At 41.3% G+C, this 23,526-nt stretch overlaps 1 protein-coding gene across 4 annotated transcripts in view; it reads left to right on the top strand.

The window, feature by feature from the left end:
* cadm4 (cell adhesion molecule 4) overlaps nucleotides 1-23,526 on the top strand; it is a 151,214-nt gene that overhangs the window by 95,743 nt on the left and 31,945 nt on the right. The window contains exons 1-2 of one of the 4 annotated variants that reach the window (XM_005455265.4): nucleotides 11,476-13,860; nucleotides 21,012-21,158. In XM_005455265.4, the coding sequence (XP_005455322.1) occupies nucleotides 13,764-13,860; nucleotides 21,012-21,158 (244 nt within the window). In that variant the 5' untranslated portion in view covers nucleotides 11,476-13,763. Of the gene's footprint in view, nucleotides 1-11,475; nucleotides 13,861-21,011; nucleotides 21,159-23,526 lie in introns of those variants that run through there. The other 3 variants (XM_005455263.3, XM_005455266.4, XM_003450536.5) reach the window with 3 other exon arrangements.

The following is a 23,526-nucleotide window of genomic DNA, read 5'->3' as shown; positions in this document are numbered from 1 at the left end:
TCTACAAGTGTTGGTAATACTAGTCGGGCTCTAATTCTTCTTCTGCTGCTGTGGTTAGTCTTTAATAGCCTCAAATCCCCCAAGTCCCCTTGAGCTAGGTAACCAAGCGTGATGTTGATCAAGCTGAATTAAAAGTGAAATCTTGAATTTTTTTAAACGAGGCGAGAGGTATATAAAATTTAGTCTGCTTAATTGCTGCGAGCTGCCGATTTAATGGATCCCTCTGCTGAGCCTTGGCAGATTTTCCATCCACTTTGAGTAGTCCAGGAGTAAATGAAGGAACGTGCACGTTTGTGTCCTGAATTCACTGTGCCCTGTGTTCTGACAGGTGCTATTGTCTCACTGAAAGACCGTGAACAGGTATTTGCTTGCTGAAGACAAACAGCATCTCGCAGCCCTCTGCACAATAAATGAGGGAAAGAAAGCCCTTAAGATGAACTGATATATTTTCTTGTTCCACTCGGTGTAAGAAAAATAGAAGATGAGCTAGCTTTTGCTCTTCTTAGCCCCAGCTGCGAGTCACTAAGCATCGTGTGTGATTGACAGCCCTTATGAAGGAGAGGGTGAAGTGGAAATTTAACAGATTTCTTTCCATTAATTTTCTTTTTTAACTGAAACTGATGATAATCAGTCAGCAGTCCAGCTTGAAAACAATTAGCATATTGGAGAGGCTTTTTAAGTTTTGCAAGTGTGTGAGTATGTGTGTGGGTGTTAATATGGCCCTCTCTGCATATTAAAAGTACGATTAATAAACTTTAAATATGTCTACTTAATAGTTCTAGCACAGTGACATTGATCTGTGTGTGGTGTGTGCAGATTTTTGCAGATGCATGTTCACTGCTCAGTTCGCTGCAAGAGAGCAATAAAGCTTACTATGTAGGTAAAAACAGCAGTGGCGAGTTATAAATGAATAAACAGAGCCTGAGGCCAGTTAGAGCTGAAGGACATGAAGAAGAGAGCAGAATAGAAGAATAGGGCGTGATGAATAAAAACAGTGCTGTGTCAGGGTCACTTGTGTGGAGGCAGTGATAGGTACTGTTGAACTTGCCAACTAGCTGTTTAACGCAGCGCAGATGCACGTGGGCAGTGTGTGAAGTGTTAGTGAGGGAGGGACAGAGAAAGAAAAATGTATTTGATGCTTTTAGATATCTGATGTCAGCAAAAAAAGAAAAGAAAAAACACCAAGAATGTCATCCATATTTTCTCATCAAAAGAAAACAAAAACATGAAAATATTAGCAAGCAAAAAAACACCCAAAACCATAAACCTAAAAGAAAATCAAATCAAAACCCATAAGGCCGTTCGAGTTTTTATACTGGAGTCAGCTGTGACAGATAGACAGACAGTGGATGGGCAAATGGAAAAGAAGTTATAGTCTGTCGAAACACCATAAATTTCTGTTCCAATAAATCATACTTTATTTTTACATCAGTAATCATTACTATAATCCATTTATCAACCATTGGCTCTTAAACCACAATTAGTAGCCTTGTCATGTGTCACAATTAGAGAGATAGTAATTTGTCTGCATTGATCTTCATTTGTCTGACACAGTCGTTTAACTGTGGGTAGTTTAATGTGGGAGGATGTAAAACCTCACACAAAAGCAATCCAAAGTGCTGTTCAAGGTAATAAAGAAGCAGAAAAAAAGTTATGACATGCATATGAACAGGTTGAAATCTATTATGTTACAGTCACTCTAGGGAAAACAATAGTTGCTATGAACTTGCAATCTCATTGCCTTTGAAATCGCTGATTCCAAGTGGTGACTACTCGCAGTGGGCTGCCATCTTCAAAGTGACTTTGGTGCATCAAGACGGCAATAAAACTGCATTAAGATGGAGTCAGTCTGCTATCAGTCTGCTATCAGTTTGTGATTGAATGGGTTCAAGTTGGCAATTAGATCTAATCTGTTTGTGATAATATAGCGATTAACTGTAATAAATTGGTGAAAATTACAAATCTGTTGCCATCTGCCATCTATCTGCATAGTCAGAAGTTCACATTAACTACTCACATTCAGAGTTCAGCCAGAACCTCATAGATTTCAAATAGAAATTCAGAAATTTCTCCACAAATAGTGACATAGTTACTGCAGGGGCGCAATTTAACTGCAAAATGACATAGGTGCTGGGAAAACTTGCTGTTACATACGAATATAACCAAAATACAGCCGATTGGCAACAAGATGAGTTGAGTCCCCCTGTTGCAGAAGGACGGGTTGTGGATGAGTTACGTTTATTGGCGCAGACTTACTCAGACTGATTGCAATGTGTGGGCAATCTGTCTATATTTATAAATTAAAATCAAACTTCTGCCAGTCTGTCTGAGTCGGACCTGTTTGGAGACTATTGATTCCCAGCAGGTGACCTGTGCAGTCACCTTGTAATCACCCACAGGCTGAGAGTGTTGCACCTCTGGGGGTCACAAAAGTTGAGGCTCCTAACTAGTTGCAATCATTTACTAATTGCAAAAGAATTCAGCGCAATGACTAGGCAGCCATCAATTTCTCCCATTCAGAAGGAGGTTACCATCCTATTTTTGCTTTTGTGTGACTGAGTCATTAATCATCATTTAGTGATTTTCATAAAAGAGTCAGTCAGCAATTCAATGACAGCATGTTTTCTAACATTTTTCTGCATTTAAACATATTTTTAGGTTCTTAAAAACATAAAAAGTCTTTATAAAACAACAGTGTGGCACCAGTTTTTAATTGTTTATAACACGTACACTATATATAATAGATCAAACCAGATATTCTGATTTGCAGAAATCAAATCTCACAACACGTCAAATGCTGTTTTTCTAACGGTGAAAAGTGGGGGGGGAGCCAAAAAAGGACACATCATTAAAAACAAGCAAATTAGTATGAGGGAGGCAAGTGTGGAGGAAAGGAAACTCTTAGAAGTGAAACCAGAAGGACTGCTGTCAGAGTCACCTTGTAGGAACAGTAAGTGAGTGTCCCAGTGAGGGATGTTTGGTACAAGCCTGCTCAAAGAGGAGAGGAAAGGGGCTGGAGGAATACACTACAGAGTGATGAAGGAGGAGGAGTACTTGGGACAGAGCTCTGACAGATTGTCATTAAGAAGGACAGCTGGCTTTTTCCGTAGTGACTCTTATCATCTTTAATCCACACATCAGATACACACACATACAAACTCACTCACATTTTAATTTTTCCTTTCTTCTTTCAGGTACCATCGTCTCATTTAATTTGAGATCTTTGTTTCAAGAGAAACTTCAGCAAATACAAGTGACAGCGCAAACGCGGTGTATGCTAATTTAATAACGCGCTCAGTCAAAATACACATAAAAAGGCAATTATTAAACTTCTTGGCAAATATGAAAGGAAAGGAGATTTTTTATTCTACAGTGTTTTTATATGCAGTTTTGTTTACAAGCTGCTGAAACAAGTCAAATTGGAAATTATGCACAATGTATTTAATTATAACAGCATCTGTGAAATGTTGCCGTATTTATTGGACTTCAAAAAACACAGATGTGAACTGCATAGCTAGCTTTAAGAGAAGGTTCAAAACAACATACATTAGATATAATGGAATGCAATCTGCCTCTTAGGCTGCTCGTTTGACTCCCATATTGTGACTTTAATCTCCTGTAATACAGACACTCAGGTTTGACTTAACATGATACTCACCCATATTGTAAACTGAAGGAGTTAATCTCTGTAATCATCCCTTTTCTCCTGAGCAACTGTGAAGCAGTACACTCCTGGCTGAAGTTGTAGTCAGACAGAACTTCAATTTTGGAGGTAGCACAATTATACACTGGGTCCGGATGAAATCCGAGTTCAAACTGGGAAGCGAGACAGAGACAAAGGTGCATCCATTGGAACTGAAATGTTTAAACTTAAAATCTGGAATATCAGCATGGCCCGGGAGGAGTGATGCTTGGACACAATTAAGCATGCTGTAAGTACAAGCATGCACACACATCCACACCCCGTCAAAGAAGCATAGAGGCATAAATTAACTAATTAAAGACAATTTTGCTGACAAATACAACGCTGAAAGTTCCTAAAACTGTGAATGATTCTGTGTGTGTACTTGTATATATTATAACTTTAATGCAGGGAGACAAAACAGAGAAGAAGGTAAAACCAGGAAGAAGAGGAAACGTGACAGAAAGACAGAGAGAGGCTGGGAAAGAAGATGCAAAATCATGAAGGAGTGGAATGAAAATGCATGACGGGGAAAGAATGGAAAGAAGAAAGTGGGAGAGTGATAGGGAAGCACTAGAGCAAATCAAAGTAAAATTAAGTGCATTTACATATTTAGATGAGCGCTTCTAGTCAGCCTGTCTAATTATTTCATCTCCATTTTTCATTTGCACGCTGTTCGATCCAAAAGCAGCAGGCCGTGAGGAAAGTCTCGCTCTTTCTCTCTCGCTCTCTCATTCCCTTCACCATTACTTTTATCAAACTCACTCTTAGCCCTCTCTCACTCTCCCTCTGACTCTCCACCCCTTGCGGCCGCCTTTCGTTATCCGGGTCATTAACATACGCTTTTTGTCCATTCGCACTTGTTCTTCCTATCTCCCTCACGCCCCCTGCTCCCACTGTCTCTCACCATGTTTTATGCATATGAGGATACTGCCCCACATGTGTCCGAAAGTCTGTGTGTGTGCGCAAAGGTTCACTGCTAATGCCCCTTCTACAACCATGTTTTATGCATCGCGTTGTGCACCAACCCAATATTAAACCCTTCAAATGAAGTATGTCAGGAGCAGCCAAGCCACGTTAACCTTCTATGACTGATTTTTCCCTCTTTTTTTTATGTCTTCTTTTCACACTCCACAGTTCTGTCTTTCTCCTCCCTCACACACATTTCCTTCTCTGCTTTCTTTCCCCTCTCTTTTTGTTTTTGTATATCCTTTCTGACTAGATTACTCACCCTTGCTGCTATAAATGTCTCTCTCCGTCTACATCCACGCTCATCAGCGCAATCTATTAGTATCTTGCATGTTTGCGTGCGTGAGCATGTGTATCTTTGACTTGAAGTCCTGGTTTGTTTTTGTGTGCACCTCTTTGGTAGCAATGATTGTATTTAGGCAGAATTGTGTGTGGCATCCAGGGTATGCATTTTCCTGCTACTGTTTGCATCCTGTGTGCTTCTTGCATCGTGAATATATGTGTTTGTGTGTGCACGCGTGTGTGTACGTTTGTGCGGACATGCATGCAAGTGCATCTGCTGGCATAAAAGGTTGTTATGTGCTTTAGGTGTTAATTGGCTGCGGAGCTTCGTTAATATTCTCCTTGCGATCCTGCTCGTCAGGAACAGAGCCGGCAAACTGATGAGTTTGTGATTTTCCTCCAGAGAGACGAAGAGAAAGAGGGAGAGAGAGCAAAAGGGGGAAAGAGTAAGAGTGACTCCAGCGCAAAGACCTGCTGTAAGGTCATAGTGAGAGAAGAGTCGAGCAAGAAAAGGATTGGAAAAACGTAACAGAGGAAGAGAGGGCAAGCAAGGAGGGAGCGAGAGACATACGAGTGAGGAGCGGGTGGAAAAAGCAACAGACACAGCAGTAAGAGAGACAGAGAAAATGAAGGGATAGAAAGAGAAATGTGATAAAAAGCCACAAATGGTTCCACTGAGGCAGCGGGTGAAAGGAAAGATTATATCATGCAAGGGAGAAATTATCCCTTTGTTAGGCGTTAGTGAATTGGCGGAATGGGGGCAAAGCAGTTGGCAGGGCACTCCCCAGCGAGCTGGCCCATCGCTGCTCAATTCTAATCGCATACACTATGGCACGACAGCACACAGCTAACCTGTACCAGACCCTGTTTACAGCTACACATTCACACTGAAATATACAAAGCCTCTGCAGAGTGAATGAAAATGAAACATCATAAGCTGCAGCCTTGACAGGCTGATATGAACATCAGTAACACATCATATGAACATACCTGCAAAGTAAAGGGCAAGATAGTGAGCCGGTGCATACACATGCAGTCACTGACAGCCATTTGTCACACATGCACATATCAGGGAACAAAGGAGGGTTCCAAATACATAACACACAAATGTTAGCTCATGCAGTGGGGACACAAAGAAAAAGAGACTGACACATGCAATGCAGCAGAGAAAACAGTGAGCGGGGAGTTGTACCCTGTCACTGGGAGGTACAATGCCACATGGATAATGAGTGTTACTCCCAGCAGGTAGCAGCGTAGCATGCGACTCATAGCAACACTTGTTAGGAAGCTCAGAGAGTACATTTTAGAGTTGGCAGGTAACAATGTTTGCATTTATCTTACTCAATGAGAGATAACTGAGCTTAGCATTCTGTAGCGCCACAGTATGGCTTCTTACATGGCCGTGCATAAAATGTGCTTGTAATGACTTGTTAAACTTAAACTCTGTATCTTTTTATTATTCCATACATGACAATGGGAAGGGTCTGGAGGAGATTTATAGAAAGTGTCAGGCTTGTATTAAAAAGATCCCAACCTTGCTGGTCAACATGCTTTACACTTTGCTTTACACCTTCTCTTTATCTGAGCAAATGAGAAACCCCGCAGCTACCTTGATTCCTCATGCTTTTTTTTCTGACTGCTAGTGTTACAAATTTTATCTGCACTAACAAGGTCTATGGGCTCTTCTTACATAACCTGCATGATGCCAGGTTAACAACTTGCAAGTGTGCAACTAAAGCTATTCTTTACTAAATGTCATTGGGTTTGCAGACAGTACTTACAGGCACTGTAACTCCTGGCATCCAGAGTCTTGTCAAATTCTGGGATGCTTTGGTAGAATGCAATGCAGTCTTCTGAAATATACCATTTGGACTGATTATTGGTTTGCCAGCTATGTTTAATAGGAGAAGTAATTGAAGCTCAAATTATGCTTACTGGCAGTCTTTCAAGTTGATGAAATCCAACTTTCTTTTATAGCTCAGTGTAAGAAAGTTTTTCTTATCCAAAGCACAGGACTTGGACACCAGTATTCACGATTTTTGCCATATTCACTTCAGCAAACCTGCAAACTTGATGCAAATGACAAATAAAGCTCCTTGAATCCTTGAACTCTAACGATGCTGCACTCTTGCTAAACTGAATACTACTAACTGAATATTTTCAGTTAGTAGTATTCAGGAGTGAGAACAGATCAGAAGCAGGTGTTTATTCTTTTTCAACAAGGCCTTTACCCTGCCTTTACTCGTGTGCTTTTTGTGTCTAAAACAACATAAAATAATTTTTAAATAGCATTTAGTTGTTATGTAAAAATGAATAGGGCATAAGGAGAAGGAACAGAGTGATACTGGACATTTTTATACATACAGTATAGGTCTGAATGATGCCATATAAATATTTTGCATTTGCAGTTTAGCTTTGTTCAAAATGTGCATTTTCTTTACTTCTTTTTATAAATTGACTTAATTATTGCAACATAAGTTTGCATGTAGGCTATGTAACTTTGCAAAATGTGAAAAGTACTTGAAAGAACTATACTGTGCGTACTGAGACATTTGATGATTCTGGGGATGTTCGGATGTGGTTTTCTTCAACAACTTGATCCTGTGCTTGAATTGGAAGAGCAAATTCATTCACTTCTTTACACATTTTTTTTTTAATTATTATTGTATAGACACCCCTTGAGAAGTGAGTCATAACAGAAGTGAGTTTTTAACATTTGTGTGAGTGCTTGATGTGAGAGGTGTTTTCTAGCTTTTGTCCAATCATTTAAGAGTATCCTAATGTGCCACAGAGTCATCTTGGAATGCATCCTTGAAAAATGTTTGGAAAAGAATTGTCACTTAAAAAAAGCACATTGACAAACTATTAAAGTCAACAAAAGACAGGACTGTGGAAAAGCAGAAGAGGAAAATCAAGACATAGTTTTTGTCTGTGTTGTTAGGTATTTAACATTTGTTGTGGTGTTTTTGGCACACAAAAAGTGCTCGCAGGAATTCACAAAAACTAAAAAAAATATTTGGTACGCGCTTAAGAAAATACTCTACTTGTTGTGGCACCTAAATCAGCTGTATTATTGACCAGTAGTTCCTCATGCTGATGGTGATTGGACAGTCCTTGGGATACAAGTGCAACTTGAAGCTTGGAAAGATGCATTTTTTCAGTGATCATGATAAAGCAAAGCTTCACAATATAAATTAAAATGCAAGATTCCCCAGAGTTTATGGTGGAGATAAATTGCAGTAAGGCTGAGAGTGTTGTGGCTTAAAATTTGCCGTGGTGGAAAAAAGTACGCTAAAATTGTCCCTTTTTATGCGCAGTTGATGCATTGTAAATGCTTAATGGGACTAGAAATAACAATAGGATGTCTGTATATGTCTACCTCAGCCCTGTTATGTCTTTCCCTCAACTCATAAAATCAGTGAAAAGAGACTGCCAGTCCTGTTATCGACCATAAAGTGAGTTTAATCTCAGGGTTAACTATACATACACAAAGCAGAAAGCTAAGACAAAGCAGTGTTTTATTTATTTACGTGGAATAGATGATTGTGTCAAGTAGGAAATATCAGAATAGCTTACTTCCTCTATAAATGTGCTTAGAAACATCAGTGAAATTGGCTCCTAAGGAATACTGCCTCTATAAATGCTTTTAAAAGTAGAGAGATTTATCCTTTGAGGTAGAAAATATCTACTAAAATGCGCAGTCTTTACACATAGCCTATTTCCATGCAAACTACGTCATTTCAGACAGCCAGTGATTCAAGCCCCAGTATTGGTTTTGCATTCTTATGAGCCTGTCGTGTTGTGAGCAGCATTGACTTGTATTTATTCGCCAGCCACCATTGTCAACAAACAGTGAAAATAAAGAAAATCAAAACTTTGTAATCCTAAATTGTGTAAAGAAAGGCTGTTGGTGTCATTCGAAAGCCACCCCAATGATCGGGCCACATTGATCCCTTTGCCCAGGAGTATGAGGTGAGCTGGAAGTAACCTCAGCTGTGCCTCCAGAAAATGCAGTCACTGATAGTGTCAAATAGATTGAGGAGCTGTGACTTTTCTAATTAGAGTTCAGAGCAAACCCAGCTGGATTAGCTAGTGCATGGCTCTAGGGTAGCTATTAACACCAAGTCAACCAAACAAGAAATCAGAAAGATGAGAGGAGAAAGAGAGCAGAGGGCCAGGGAGAGGCTGATTGAGCTTGTCAGGCCCGATATGAATGTACTCAGAGCTCGGTCAAAATAGTTTTTTTTTCTTTTTTTAAATCAGAAACATGACCTGCAATTTAGAATTTCTGATGTTCTCCTTGTAAATTCCTATTCATTTTGTAGTATCTCAAACAGCAGCTGCAGATTGAATTTTTTTTTTTTTTTTTTTGCGTACACTGAATAAAACCCAGAGGATATTAGTCAGTCAGGACAGTTCAGATAACATTTTGTTTTTGTGACTTTCTCGTAGTGTAGGGCTTTGTAGCAGCTCATAAAACAAAATCTATAAAGAAGGAAAACTCACACGTTTCTGAATATGCAAATTTAACGTACAAATTCACGTACCTGTGTTATTGCCACACTAACAGCCTACTTGAATCTTAATTTGATTATTTTACCTTTCAGGAATACACCCCCTCCTCCTCACTTTGCCAGTTAATAAACCTACAAATTTCATGCCTACATAGACACATATACATATGCTCCACCTCTACGAAGACATCACCACCTCGTGCTTAGGCGCACACATACACTCATATGTTCCAAACCCACTCGCCTCAACCTCAAGGGAGACATAAGAAATAAATTCGACACTTCCGCTTACCCAAGAAGCGCCTTAAGGACAAAGAGAAATTTAATCTTGGATAAGCCTCCCGATAGAATCTCTGCATTAGCCCTCTGCTGCTGGTTCACAGCTATCCCATCAACCCTTACCTCCCACACCTTGGCACAATTCCCCTGCATCCCTCCTCTACACTGATTTTTTTTTCCTCTCCTTCTCTCCCTCCCTTTTCCTAACTGTCTCACCACTTCTTTTCGCTTACCTGCTTCCTGCTTTGTCATTAAATTCACTGTTTTCTTCACCTCACTGCTAATCTTTCCCCTTTTACGTCCCTCTTGTCTCCTCATGACTTGTCCATCTCATGCCTTCAGTCTCTTCCCATTCTTCCGGTGAGGGTGTATCTGTTCCCAGGTGTGGTACATACTGTATATATCTATATTTCTGTTCCTCTCCCTTGTCGGAGAGCTTTAATACCATTGGTATTAAATGCTGGCACGACCTCCTCGGCATACTTAAGCAGGCAGGGATCCTTGTAAGGCTGTTTGAGCGCTTAATATTTTCAGCACGCTGCTGACTTAAGCCCCTTAAGTGCTTTGGCAACACTTATTCCACGGTGGCACCAATGAAGCCCATTAAAAATTTGATTTGGATGAGAGAGAGAGGGAAAAAGGAAAAAAAAGAGGAAGGGGGATAGGGGACACAATTTGCCATTACTTCCATTCCTTCCGCACACACTGCGACAAAAACAAATACACCCATCAGGGGGTTGCCCACACAGGGACTTTGCAGACTAACAAATACACACATACTCACCAGTTGTGGGTATGATTTGCAATGTGTTCTTTTTGTCTGTAATTATGTCCTTAGTTAATCTATAAAGTACATTGCGATGACCCTATTTTGTTAAAAGCTCTTGATAAATAAATTTGACTTTATTTGACTTGATGATAGGGAACAGCGTGTTTCAAATTAAATGCATTAAGATGTTTGTAAATACAGCTTGTGGCACATTAGGACTGATAGTTTATGATTAGTTGATTAAGAACAAGTAGAGGTGCTATTATAAAAGCAAAGCTGTGTTGCCTTTCGCATTTTACAGGACAATGAATGTCAAAGACGCGGCGTCTGCTGCAGTTAGCTTCCACTATTGGCTTTGTATTGCAGGTTTTATTGCCAATAGCAGTAATGATAGTACATGAGCTTGAACAAAGGAATTTCATTATGCACAATGTGGTGAAACAAAATTTACTGTCAGGTTGGTCTAGCTGTTAGCAATGATTTCTGTTTCATCAGTATAAAAATATGGAGCCGATACCTTTTGATGGGCCAAACTCGCATCAGCATAACTCATATATAGTCATAGTCATGTTCATTTTTCCTTTCTCTGCATCCAGTTTGAATTACAAAGACAAAAAACACGTACCCACTTCTTGTCAGCAGACAGCCATGTGCATCGCTGCAGCCATAAAAACACCCATTTAACATAAAGAGGCACTATGATGCCTCTGTTCGTGGCTGCATGGATAAATTAATGGCTAGTAGATAGTGAAAGGGCTAAACAGTCAGCCAAATGTACACTCTTCTTCAGTCAACACTGAACAGTCAAGCACAGTTCACACACGCACACACACTGCCACTGTTTGTTGACCTGAAAGGCATCCATTGTCACTGCTTCCATCCACACACAGACATCTCTAACCTTCACAAAATAGTATGCCAAATATGCAGACACTGATCCCACACTGACACACGCACACAGAGTCTAAGCAAGGAGAGGGAGGCCAGGCTTATATAAGCAAGTGAACGACAGAAAACAGACAGATGGATTTGATCAGCAGTGATAGCACACTGGGATTATGACAGTTTTCATAGATCAACAGGAAAGAAGCAAAACGAGGACAAGTTGTGGGAACTAACTAGCTTCTGCGGACCAGAGGATTAAAAGAAGAGGACAGAGAACGGGCGCTAGAATGGATAAACTAAGCACAATTTGAGATCAGTTTTAACAAGTGGATAGACTTTGTTTCCATCTGAGTGCTGCTAGGCCTTAGACCTGCCAGACCCGAGCTGCTGGTGTACACCAACACAGAGTAATTTTCTCAGCATCAGCCAGTTGACCAATGAAGTCAGCACTGTAGGGAAGATTGGCAATGATCCGCTTTCAGCTTTGCCAGGAGTGTCAGAGCAATCGCCGTTAGAGCTCATTGTGTTTGCAGTAGCACAGAGAGTGAGAGAGAAGGCAGACAGTGTGTAGTAATCTAAGGATGACACCCGCACTTTATTCCATCAGATAGTGCTCAGTGAGGTGTGCGGTGCAGCTCGCTGCGCTTTGTCTCTACACTACAAACACACACACATTAAGCACTCACAACTACACACGCACAAACACACCAGAGCCACACACTTACACAGACCAACAAGGCATCAGGTCCTGACAATCAGCAAAACTGTGTCTGGACCTTGAACACAGCAGGGTTTGAGATCAGCGTGTTTGAGCGAGAGTGTAACTGGAGTGCACCCAGGCGCCGACTGCAGCCAGTGGAACACGTTAGAAAGGAAGCATTAGGAAAGCCGATGCTGCATGATTAAACTGTCCGATAGCCTGTGATTATTCAGAGAAGTCTGAAATTACCATGTAAAATCACTGTCCATTTGCGCTACAGTGTGTACATGATAGCTCATCTGCAAAGTTCTAGCATCCAAGCGAATAATGGTAGATTCTTGATTCTTGTGAGGATCACGTGCAAGTCTCCGGGGTAATATAGCATACCAAAATATGTAGCATCTGAATGTAAAGTATCTTACAACAGTTTTGTTCAGTGCTTTGCAAGTTCGTTCTTCTACATAGGGCAAGCACTTTCACTCTGTCTTTTCAGCGCTGCACTCGAGCTCAATGGATTTTATTTAACCTTGGCTATCTGTAGATGAGTTGCAGTAAGATAGTGTCTCAGTCTCTCAAGAGGTCTGGATGGTTTGGTATTAGCTCTAAGGAACATTGACTTCTCTGCCTACTGATTTGTTGGGTGAGAAGTGCTGAAAACCTTGTCTAACTCATTAAAATACAATCTGTTTGAGGATGAACGTTGTTGCCCTAGATTCTTCTGTCCTTAAGGGCATAGCAATGGAGATGGTTCTATTTTGAAAGTTGTAATATTGTCAACACCAGCAGAGAAAATCAGACTTGCTTTGGATGTCAGTTTCTTGTGTTTTATTTGACTGAAATATTGTAATACTGATGGTTTATTTCCCCTAAATAAGTGTGGTTTGACCCAATGGAGACAGGTTGCCTATTTGTTGTTGTGGTTAACTGTGTGGCTCATTATTGCTCAGACCCTGCTATAAGCTCCAAGTGTGACACTGTAGTATACAGTTGAAGAATTAATTAACCTGTACCTCATTCAGTTAATTGCATAGCTGCCATTACTGAATACCCTTGTTAGTATACGGTCTGTTTGGTACTGTTTGGCATAGTTTTTCTCAGTTTATTGATTTTGAGAATCTCAGGCTTTGGTCTCAGGAGACTTAAAGCGCTACAATAAAAAATTATATTTTCTTTAAATCGAACTGAGCCTCTGTAGGACTTTGCAGTAGCAAATCTCCCACATTACATGGAATTAAAACAATGCATATTCTAAATTCTGTCTAAGGAACACAAGGAGCTATAGTCAACAAATGAACTTTGTTGCTGTAAGCTTTTCTCTGTGTGCGTTGTGATATAGTGTCTAAATCGCTTGCTCTATAATTGCTCTGAGCTCTGGTAAAACGTTTGTGTGTTGCGTGCAAACGCTGGCTAGAAGTCAGTCTTGTGTGGATTTGTTGCTAAAGCAGTTTCTTTGCATGTGCTTGGATGCTATATAGCACAGTTTGTCCTCATACAACAACAGTTAGCATGTGCGTTAGTCGGCATTGTTTTTGAGAACAAATCCAAGTGCATATATGTGTGTGTGTGGACTGGTTTGTCAGTAGCAGTGCAGGCAGGGTCACAGAGGAGCCATTGATCAAACAGTCACAGCCACACACACACACGCGCACATTTATACATACAAACGCAAGTTCTCAATACACAATGAGGCCTGTCCGAAGCTCTGTCCTCTGCCGCCTCCTTCCTGCTCCTTACTCTCTTGCTCTGCGCAGCCTAGTTCTGGTCCTGCTCTGCATCACTCGTAAGTCCTGCACTTATTCACATGAACTCACACCCACATACTGGTTAAATGAAATGCGCACAGTTGTTTCTACTGCTACTCACTAAGTAAGTCAAGGAAGCAAGCATTTCATTTTCACGTGTAAACACTCTTAGTATAGACACTATACATCAGTGTAATTTAAATTTAAACTCCTCCAAATGTTGTATCTGATGTTTTTGTCATATAAAAAGAATAAGTCATAAGTAATTGGTGTCCAAATGTGCAAAAAGCTAAAAAATCCAAGATGTGACCAAGGGACAATAACACACAATGAAATCATTTTTCAGTGTACTGGTAATTATACTGATCAGATGCAACATTGCAGCTATATTGTGTAGGACCCCATTGTGCTTCCAGAACAACTCTGACCCACTGGGACATGGAGAAGGTGTCATGTGGGTGTTAGCATTGGATCCTTTGGGTCTTGCAGGTCCGTGTTTCTCAGTGCTTTTGATTATGTTGCTGCTCAGCCTAATTTAAGTTTGGTAATTACATCTAAGGTTAAAGACAGACAAAATGAAGACAAGCATGTATCCCCATGAGATGAAGAGACTGGGGAATAACTTGAGGACTTAAGGAAAGCAAATGAAAAGTAGAGAAAGCAAGAGTGTGGTTCAAGAACCTAATGTGAGAACGTTAGACCCCCAGAGTATGAGAGCATGGTGCAAGAGTGAAGTGCGAGAGACAAATATTGAGAGAGAGCCAGACTGACACAAGGAAAACACGATTTGGCCAGACAGAAACTTGTACTGTATGTGAGGGAGGCAGGGAGCCGCAGAGGCAGAAAAAGTGAAATGGAAAGACAGAGATGGAGAACAGTGCACTCTGTGTGTGTATGGAAGAAAGACAGAGATGGAGCGGATGGTACAGAGATGAAACAAGACACCAAAAGACCTCAAAAAGAGTTGCATGAGATCGAGATTTGAAGCCAAGAGATGATTGATTGAACACAAACCAGAGCAGTAGATGAAGTGGAGTGAGATCAGTAGCAGAGTTGCTGCTGTGCTATTAATACCTCCTGTCATTATTATTATGAATTTAAAGGAGGGGAGATGTTGTTTCCCTGCTACTCACTAGTAAACAATATCCTTTTCCCTTCATTTACAAATTCAATTATTTTTGTAGTGGCAGTAGTAGTGGTGGTACTATGATGGACTGTAGAGGGGGATCTTGGGTTGGGGTAACAAGTGGGGAATAATCTATACAGAGAACGAGTTTTTGTGTTGGCAGTCAGGGTTTAAATTTCAAGCCAGCAAAGCAGTTTCGAGTTGTGCCTTGAATGAGCATTCACATACGCTCTCTCGCATGCGCCGTTTCAAAGTATGCACACATGATTTTAAATACATGCACATATCAGTGCATTTTATTTCCCACACATACACATCCATGAGTTTCAGACATATGATATCCACAGTATACACACACCAAAGGGAAATTTTGAAGGGGTCTTAAAACCAATGCTTTTGGCTGTGTTGAATCTCCAGTGTAGTTGCCGTGGTTGTAATAGCCTTGTAAATTTCCTTTAAGCTGCTGTTGGGGTATGTGTGGTGGCCATTGTTGCAGGGTTGTTGGGACTGTGACAGACTCAGGCCGTAAAACGCTGCAGAGTAGATAGAGCTAACCAGCTTTGGCTGTCAGAAAATGTGGGGAAAAGGAGGGGAAAGAAAAGAGAGGAAGAGATGGTAATTTGTGAAGCATAAGAGGAGGTGAATAAGGGAGCAAAAAGAGTAATGGGATGGGTGGACAAGGGGAGCAGAGAGGGCTCAGACACATACAATTCAGTGGGGGAGGAATGAAGAAGGTATGGGGCAAGGCAGGGATGAGGTGATTGAAATACGCTAAAGGGCTAGAGAGACATCAAGATGCAAAGGTCAAAATGAGAAATGCGTTGAAAGGAGGAGAGGAGGTGTGAGGAAAAAAAGGGGGATGAGAGCAGTAAAATAATAAGATTTCAATGCAATGGAGGATGAAGGCAGTGTGACTAGGGAGCAAAATCAGAATGCTAAAAACAGGATTTGAAATATGTAAATAAATGAAAGTAAATGTTTCTAATGAGAGGTCAAGAGTGAAAAGAGACAATTTTATGCTGATTTGCTGATTAGCAGTGCAGTTCTAATAGTACACCATTGCTTGATGGATGAAATGAGGTCTAAAGGAGAGAGAGAAAGAGAGAGAGATTAAGAAAAACTGAGAAAAAAAGAGGGTAGGATAGAGGGACAGGGCTGAGCTATATGACAAGCAATTAAGAGAAGAGAAAGTAGAGAAGATGAAAGAGGGGAAACTGAAGCATTCGGTCTCTTGCTCCACTTATTTTTGTTTTGTCCTCTTGTCCCGTTCACTCCTCTCACTTTTTTCTGTCTTCCCCTTGCTCCTTCTCTTCCCCTCTCCCCGCACACTATAAAAACAGCATGATTATGCTGCAGACTTGAGCTGCAGAACAAATCACATTTAGGGAAGGAGAGTGTGGAGATGGAACCAGCAGAGAGGCAGGAAAAGATTCCCACTGAGTCACAAAAAGAGAAAGAATGAGAGAGATTGCAAGGGGAATGAAAGCATATTGGAGTTCAGAATGAAACTATTGCAAAGCCAGGAAAAAAAACAACATGAAGAAAGAAAAAGAGAAGGAGAAAGAGTTTAGAGACCAGAGATAACAGGGAAGATTTAAAGAGAAAAAAGTTCTCCTGAGGCCCAGGAGAGAAGAGGAAAGGGGACCTTTAGGACAGCATTAATGAAGAAGATGCATGATGAACGATGCAATAAAAGATAAGGGAGATGAGAAGGAGAAAGAAGACGGGCAGAAAGGAGAAGGAACGCTGAATGACGAGGAATCGGGGATTAGATAAGGCAAAAGGTGGGGAGGAGATGGATGGAGAGACTCTGGGTTTAAATAAAAAGAGGAAAGAGGGAGATGTGAGAATGAGATTAGACACGAAGACAGCGGGAGGAGAGAATTATGAGCTGTGGACGAAGTAAAAATCGGGGAGAGGGTAGTACACTCAAAAACTGAGAAGAAAGTGTGAGCGTAGGAGGGGAAAAGAGGACTTCAGAAAGGGACTGAACAAAGGTAATGAGAGAGACGACAGCGAGATTTGTAAAGGATTATGTATTATTTATGTACAGGGAGACTTTTTTTTCTTGGAACTGGATTTGATTGGCAGAGTTCTGCCTCCCTGTGAGATAAAGCGATAATTTTAGACTGGGAAGAGAAAGAGGGGAGAGGGAACGGGAGAGAGTTGCGGGTCTGCAGTGGGAGGTTTGGAGTGGAAGAACGTCAAAGTCAGCTATTTCATAGAGTCGGAGCGCTGCAAAACTCTGTGATTAACCTAGAGCAAGTGTTCGTACACACATGCGCATAAATATACACTCACGCATATAAACACTGCACACTTCATTTGCATACATACCGTAGAACCCGACTTGCCTCGCAGACTCACGGGATAACGCAAGATAAAAATATGTACATCCAGATGGGAAGTGATGGAGAAGTTGCCAAAGGACGAGCCCTTATGAGTGGAAACTATGAGCTGCTGTTATTGTTTTAATTAAAGCAGTAACAACATCAGGGGTTATGCATTGTAGTCTACAGCACCAGTTCCCTTGTAAATCCGTGACCAGCATGCAAAGAAAACACAAGCTCTTGGCCCTCGTCCAGTTGAAAGATAATGACAGATAATGAATAGGGAGACAGTGACTGCACTTCTTCAAGGATACATGAGGGCTTGTTTGGGGCAAATGGAGACAGTTCATCTCTTATGTGGCTTGTCTTTCTGTTCAATCTTCACCTTTCTCCACCTTCAAAGACATGGAGAGAGTGAAATAAGGGGAGAGTGATACCAAGTGAGAGAGACGCAGCAAGGCCGTAATTCAGCCTGCTAACCCTGCACCAGTGAGACAGTTTCTAGAATTTACCGTGACCAAGGGTGAGCCAGCAGTCCACCTGGCTGCCTCCCAAATCCCCTTCTTTTAGCTCTCTACACCTCCTTTCATCCCCTCACTCTGTCCCACTACCCACTGGCTCCCTTGGCTTATAACTCACCCTATTGTGGGACCATTAGGACGGGTCCCTTGTCTTATGAATTTGCCTGCCTATTATTTATTTATTTGTTTATGTATTTTGAAATGATGGCCCTTCTTGGATGTCTCCTGCCATAGTAAATAAGGACCTCTTTTTTTCTTTTTCCAGGGCTGTGACAGCGGGGGCAGTGGCATGGGAAATGATGGGAATTTCACTGCTATAAAATACTGCCCCCGCTTGGTTGGAGAGAGAAGTGATTGTTTTTGCTCCCCGTCCAGTTTTATTTATCCACTGCCATAACCGTCAGTGCACTACCATGATATCGATTGCACTCGCCATTCTCTCTTAATACGAGTCGACGCTTGTGGAGTATTTTATTATGGGCACAGATTTTAATGGGGCCGAGATTAATACCTCTGTCACAGAGGTTGATTCCCTCCCCCTCCTTCTCATTCCCTCTGTGGATTGTACCATGCTGGTGATCAGAGGCACAGGCTCATGGCCTTGATGTGAATGGCAGCCTATAAAACCTACAGTCAAACTAAAGTGCTGTACCCAGCTGCGTTACGAGCGGGAGTTGAAGAATATGCGTCATCTCTCGCATATTTCGTCCAGCCCCCACCAGCTGCATTATTATACCCGAACCATCACTTCCTAACTCCCTGCTATCATTTCCTGGTTAGAGCCCTCATTCCCCGCCATCTCTATATCCCTCTGTTCTTTCGTTCTCTTTGCTAAGATTGATCATACACCAGCATGCAGCAGGTGTTTCTGGGTGGCATCTCTCAGAAAGCAACTGCGGATGTCAGTCATCACTGATGCATAAGCCACTAATGAGTTTTAATTTTTATTTTTCTTTCCCGCTTTTCTTTGTGCTTTACCGCCATCCCACCACAGCTAATTTTCTTTGAAGAGGTGACAGCTGTCAGGAGAAGTGGGTGTACAAATGGACAGCTAATTAGTTTCTCTGGCCTCCTCCCAGAAGCAAACTTTTGACCACTCTCTGTCTTGCTCTTAAGGGCACGCTTACTGTTGGTTCTGATGGGTCACTAGTCACGCGCAGACCCTGCACTGTTTGTGTCAGGATGCACAGCAACGCTCTTGCAATTACCACTGTTTAAGACAATGGCGGCCAAGCCCAGTTTCTATGGTGATGAGTAATAACAGCCATTAGAAAAATAATTGGGATGGCAGTGGCAGGCCCTGATGGCCCCCGATATGAATCACAATATTGATGCAGAGAATGAGAGCAATAATGACTACAATTAGTGGTAATTGTCAAGATTTTTTTCTCCATTCCATAAAGTATTAGAGTCTCCTTTGTCTTTATTCCCCCTTGGTTTCTTTCTGACTTCAGTTCAATATCCACCGTGTCTCTGTGTTTCCCCTGACGTGATGAATATGTAGGCTTTGAGTATTTCATTAAAAGAGATTATAATCAAAGGGGGATTAGATTTGGATGAAGTTCCAGGGATCAGATGATGTCAAAGTAGCTTAATTGCAATATGTTAACACCTGCATATGCACACCCAGTGCACATCTACACACAGACATGCATGCAAAAACTTGCTCAGGACACACACTCTGTTGCAGATATAGACATTTATTTTGGCCCAAAGCAGTCAAGTCAGCAACTCCTACTACGGCAGCCGCCATCTGTTTGTCTCACAACATTTCTTGCTTTCTGAAGGTGTTTTACAACGCTCAGAGACACTGCTAGACACAGCAGTGAAATATATATAGCGCTGCCGTCTTTATCAGCTCTTCTCATTGCCTGCTTCATCACTGTGTTTCAATATTGGTGTCGTTCTTCCTCTAAATCCTCCCCGCAGCCAACACATTGCCAGGGAGAGAGGGAATGCAAATGGAGATGCAAATTGGTAAATACTAGTTTTGGAGGCCCAGCAAGCTGGTACTCTCTTCAAGGCAATCACATTCCACTCCTGGCTGGAACCATATGACTAATTGCTCTGCAAATCATTTGAATTCAAACGACGGCTCTCAGTGTCCATTGTGCTCAGCGGGAGGTGTGACTCAGCCGAGTCGTGTCAACAGCCTGACCCACAAACATGGAGGGTGCAACAATCAGAGCATAATCAATGTCCTCATTACTGACTCTTGAGCTGTCAGCAACATCAAAGAGGCTCCCTGCTATTTCTCAGCCCCCTTGTCTAAAAATATTGAGTTCAGGAGCCAGACAAGTTTGTTTGAAAGACTATGTAAGACAGTTTTTGGGACTGTGAAAGTCACTCTCCGTGCACACGTGCTTCTGTGTCTGTGCTCATTTGTTACTGCGTACTTTTCCAACCATGTGTATGTGAAAGTGTCCCTGTGAGAACCATTTCATTTGGATAATGGAGTGTAATCAGTGGGTTTAGCATGCACCTGGTAGAGAAATGGCATTAAGAATGTGTGAAGTCCAATTAAAGCTCCCATCCTGGTTTCATAGCTCGGCACTTTGGCCAATTACAGACTTGTACAGTAATGTGCTGCAACTTAAACTGTTCATATACACGGAAGTAGTGACAGGGCAGCAGTGTGGTCATCTATTTGAATGACTTTAAGTTGTGTGCACATGTGTTTGGCTGTATGCCACCAGGTTTGTGCTTATGCATGGCCATTCATGCATGTATCTAAAGCCCAAGAGACAAACAGCCACTTAAAGATTTAAGTGGCTGTTCAAATGTGTTTGTTGATGCATTCTGTTAGACTAGCCCAAAGCAATGTGGATGTTGTATGTGTGTGTTTGTGCATGTAAAGAAACGAATAGCAGCAATTATAATTATCCATCTTATTATCGTATGAATGCAGTGCTAAGAACCTTCTTTTACCTGCTGAGTCCTTCGGTGGCTTCTCTTTTGCTCTCAATCGCTTTATCACTTTATCTCTTCCTCTTTTTTCCCTCCTCTTCAACATTTCTTTCATTATTGTGTCTGTGTGATGAATAGCAAGTAAATGAATCATCCTTTAAGTACTATATTTTATAAGATTCAACCTTTAGAGAATTGAACAACTCTCTATTCCCTCAATCGGTTTTCTTTTCTTTTCCCCTTCTTTCTTCTGGATTGCCCAACCTCTGTATCACTATGTTTATGTCTCTCTTTCTCTCCCTCAGCCCATTGTCAGGCAGTGCAAGCAGAGAATGTAACAGTCTTGGAGGGGGGTACGGCTCAGATCTCCTGCCGCCTGCAGAACTACGATGGATCAATCGTGGTCATCCAGAATCCCCGCCGCCAGACTCTCTTCTTCAACGGCACGCGAGGTGTGTATCTGCGTGCACGTTGGTCTCTGCAGACAAACCGAATTTATCCTTGTCTATGTATTTGCCTTTGGTGACATTTAAAGCGAGCCTTTTAGACACATTAGCAATGACTCACCAACACTTTCATTTTACATTTTTCTTCTCGCAAATGTCCTCATTTTGCCTTTGAAGTGATTTCACATTAGAAAGTCAGCTAACCACCACGTGAAATTAGGAGATGGGTTTACTGTGTGCCCTAACAGTGTGACTACTTATCTGTTTTAAAAGCATAGTGCGAAGCTCTCTGCATAATCCGCTGTTAACCCCAGTGATGAGATCAGAACTTATTACAGTCCTCATTAGAGCATGGCCTTGACAATCACATGTTTTTTTAAATACAGCTTTATGGCAAATTATCATTGTAACCAATATTATAATGAAGGCAGAATTCACTGAGGGCCTCGGGGTAGGCAAACTCTACCTGTTTTTTTTTCTTGCTAATTAAGGGCAGAAGTTGCTACCTTAGCCAGATTTGCAGCAGAAATGCTGCTAGGAAACCTCTGAGCAAAAGAACAGCGATCAAGGATATTAAACATTGCTTTGAATTTTGTGTGTAGCAGCTTAATTGAACCAAAAAATGTGTTATTTATGCACTACATAATCTATGTGATAAGACATTAGTTTGGGCTTAAGGCTACAGTTTCATACTGTGGCTTGTAAATGTTCACAGTAAAGGGGAGGATGGTGTATGTGCTTAGTTCAGGCATATAAGACACCAGTAGCCTGGTCTCCTCTCGAGCTCAGCCCCTTTCCTTCAAGTCAAATGTAAACAAGTTCTCAAAGGAAAAAAAAGCACACAAAAAACATAGACACTGATCAGTAAAGAGGAAAATATCTGTTTAACTCCCTTATTTAGTGAGCCTGATTTAATATTAAAACCAAACAAACTTTGAAAACAAAATCCTATTAACCAGCTAATCAGCTAGCTGCTGCAATCTCTCAGTAACGAAGGGCCAGCACAAATGTGTTCACAGATGCTTGGTTTTGAGCATACATGATATTGTTATGCACAGGAGTCTCCACACTGCCACCACCGCCGCCGCCGCCAAAATCACATCAAAAGCACAGTCTGCAACAAGCGTAAAAATCATCTCTATCTGTTTGGAAGAGCAGCCAACTAGAAACCCCCAAATCCCCCAGCAAAATCACTTGCTCATCTTTCATCCAAGGAGCTTTCTATTGTGAAAACTTCTCAACAGTGTCTACTTTATTGAAGATCTACATACCAAGAACCAATTCTTTCCTTCAAGTGTCAGAACACTTCGTCTCTCTAGTGCCTAGCTACTCCAAGAAATATGTTTTGATTACTTGTTATTTGGAAATGGATTTTTTCGCTGCTGTAATTGTGTGACAGGTGATAAGACAGATAATCTGTTTGCTGAGCTAACTTCACTCAAGCTGCTCTTGATGACTGTTGCTGAGCTCCTGAGTATCGTACACATTAGCATTTTAATTCCAATCTGCAACTCTTGCTAAGTCCATAATTCTGAATTCTTATCCGAGCATCTTAAAATCTGACTTTTACAAAACATTGTGTTTGTGCATTAGACAGTGTTCAAAGGTCCTAATAGTTATTTTAATGCCACTGGCAGTTTCACGCAGCTTTAACGGTTTAATAGTTTGTTTTTTAGTGTGCAGTAAGTAGGTAGACATTGTAAAATGCTAAAAGGAGCTTAATGTCAAAATAATGAACGGCCAATAGATCAAGAGCTGATTTTTTTGGTGAGTTGGTACAAGGTACAATGCTCAGACTTTTTAAAACCCTTTGCTTTTGACCACAGTAAAAAGGACGCTCTTGTACCTCAAAGTTGTAATTGCAATCATCTAGTGTGATATTTATATATGTGCAAATTTGCACTTGAACACATTTTCAACTTTCTAATCATTAAAACCTGCAGTTCTTGTAATTACATTGATCCGGCAATCAACACTCCCACACTCCCCACAGGAGCAGTCTGCAAAATAGCAGTCAATGAAAGTTTTCTGAACAGAATGCAAAGATTAGAGACAAATCAGTGAAAACAAAAAACAGTTGCAGGCGTAGTTTCACTGTTCACAGGTGCAGCACTCCAGTGCTTTTGTTCCACACACTTAGCCTTCACTTGTTAGTCACCTCGATCACGGAGCGGACGTAATTGGGTAGTTGAGGTTGCTGCTTTGGGAAACCTTCTCCCCCCAATTCTATCAGATCAGCACGCTGCCGGTAAGTTCCATTAAGTATTTAAACAGAGTCGCTCCGTCTGCTCTCCCACGAGGCTTGGACTTGCACCCTTCGGAAAGCATGATGAGGCCTAATCAAAACGAGGAAGAAGAAGCCGTTTGAAGGCTC

This window comes from Oreochromis niloticus, linkage group LG11 (assembly GCF_001858045.2).
Source record: "Oreochromis niloticus isolate F11D_XX linkage group LG11, O_niloticus_UMD_NMBU, whole genome shotgun sequence".
NCBI lineage: Eukaryota > Metazoa > Chordata > Actinopteri > Cichliformes > Cichlidae > Oreochromis > Oreochromis niloticus.
This window is presented reverse-complemented; position numbering and strand designations above follow the sequence as displayed.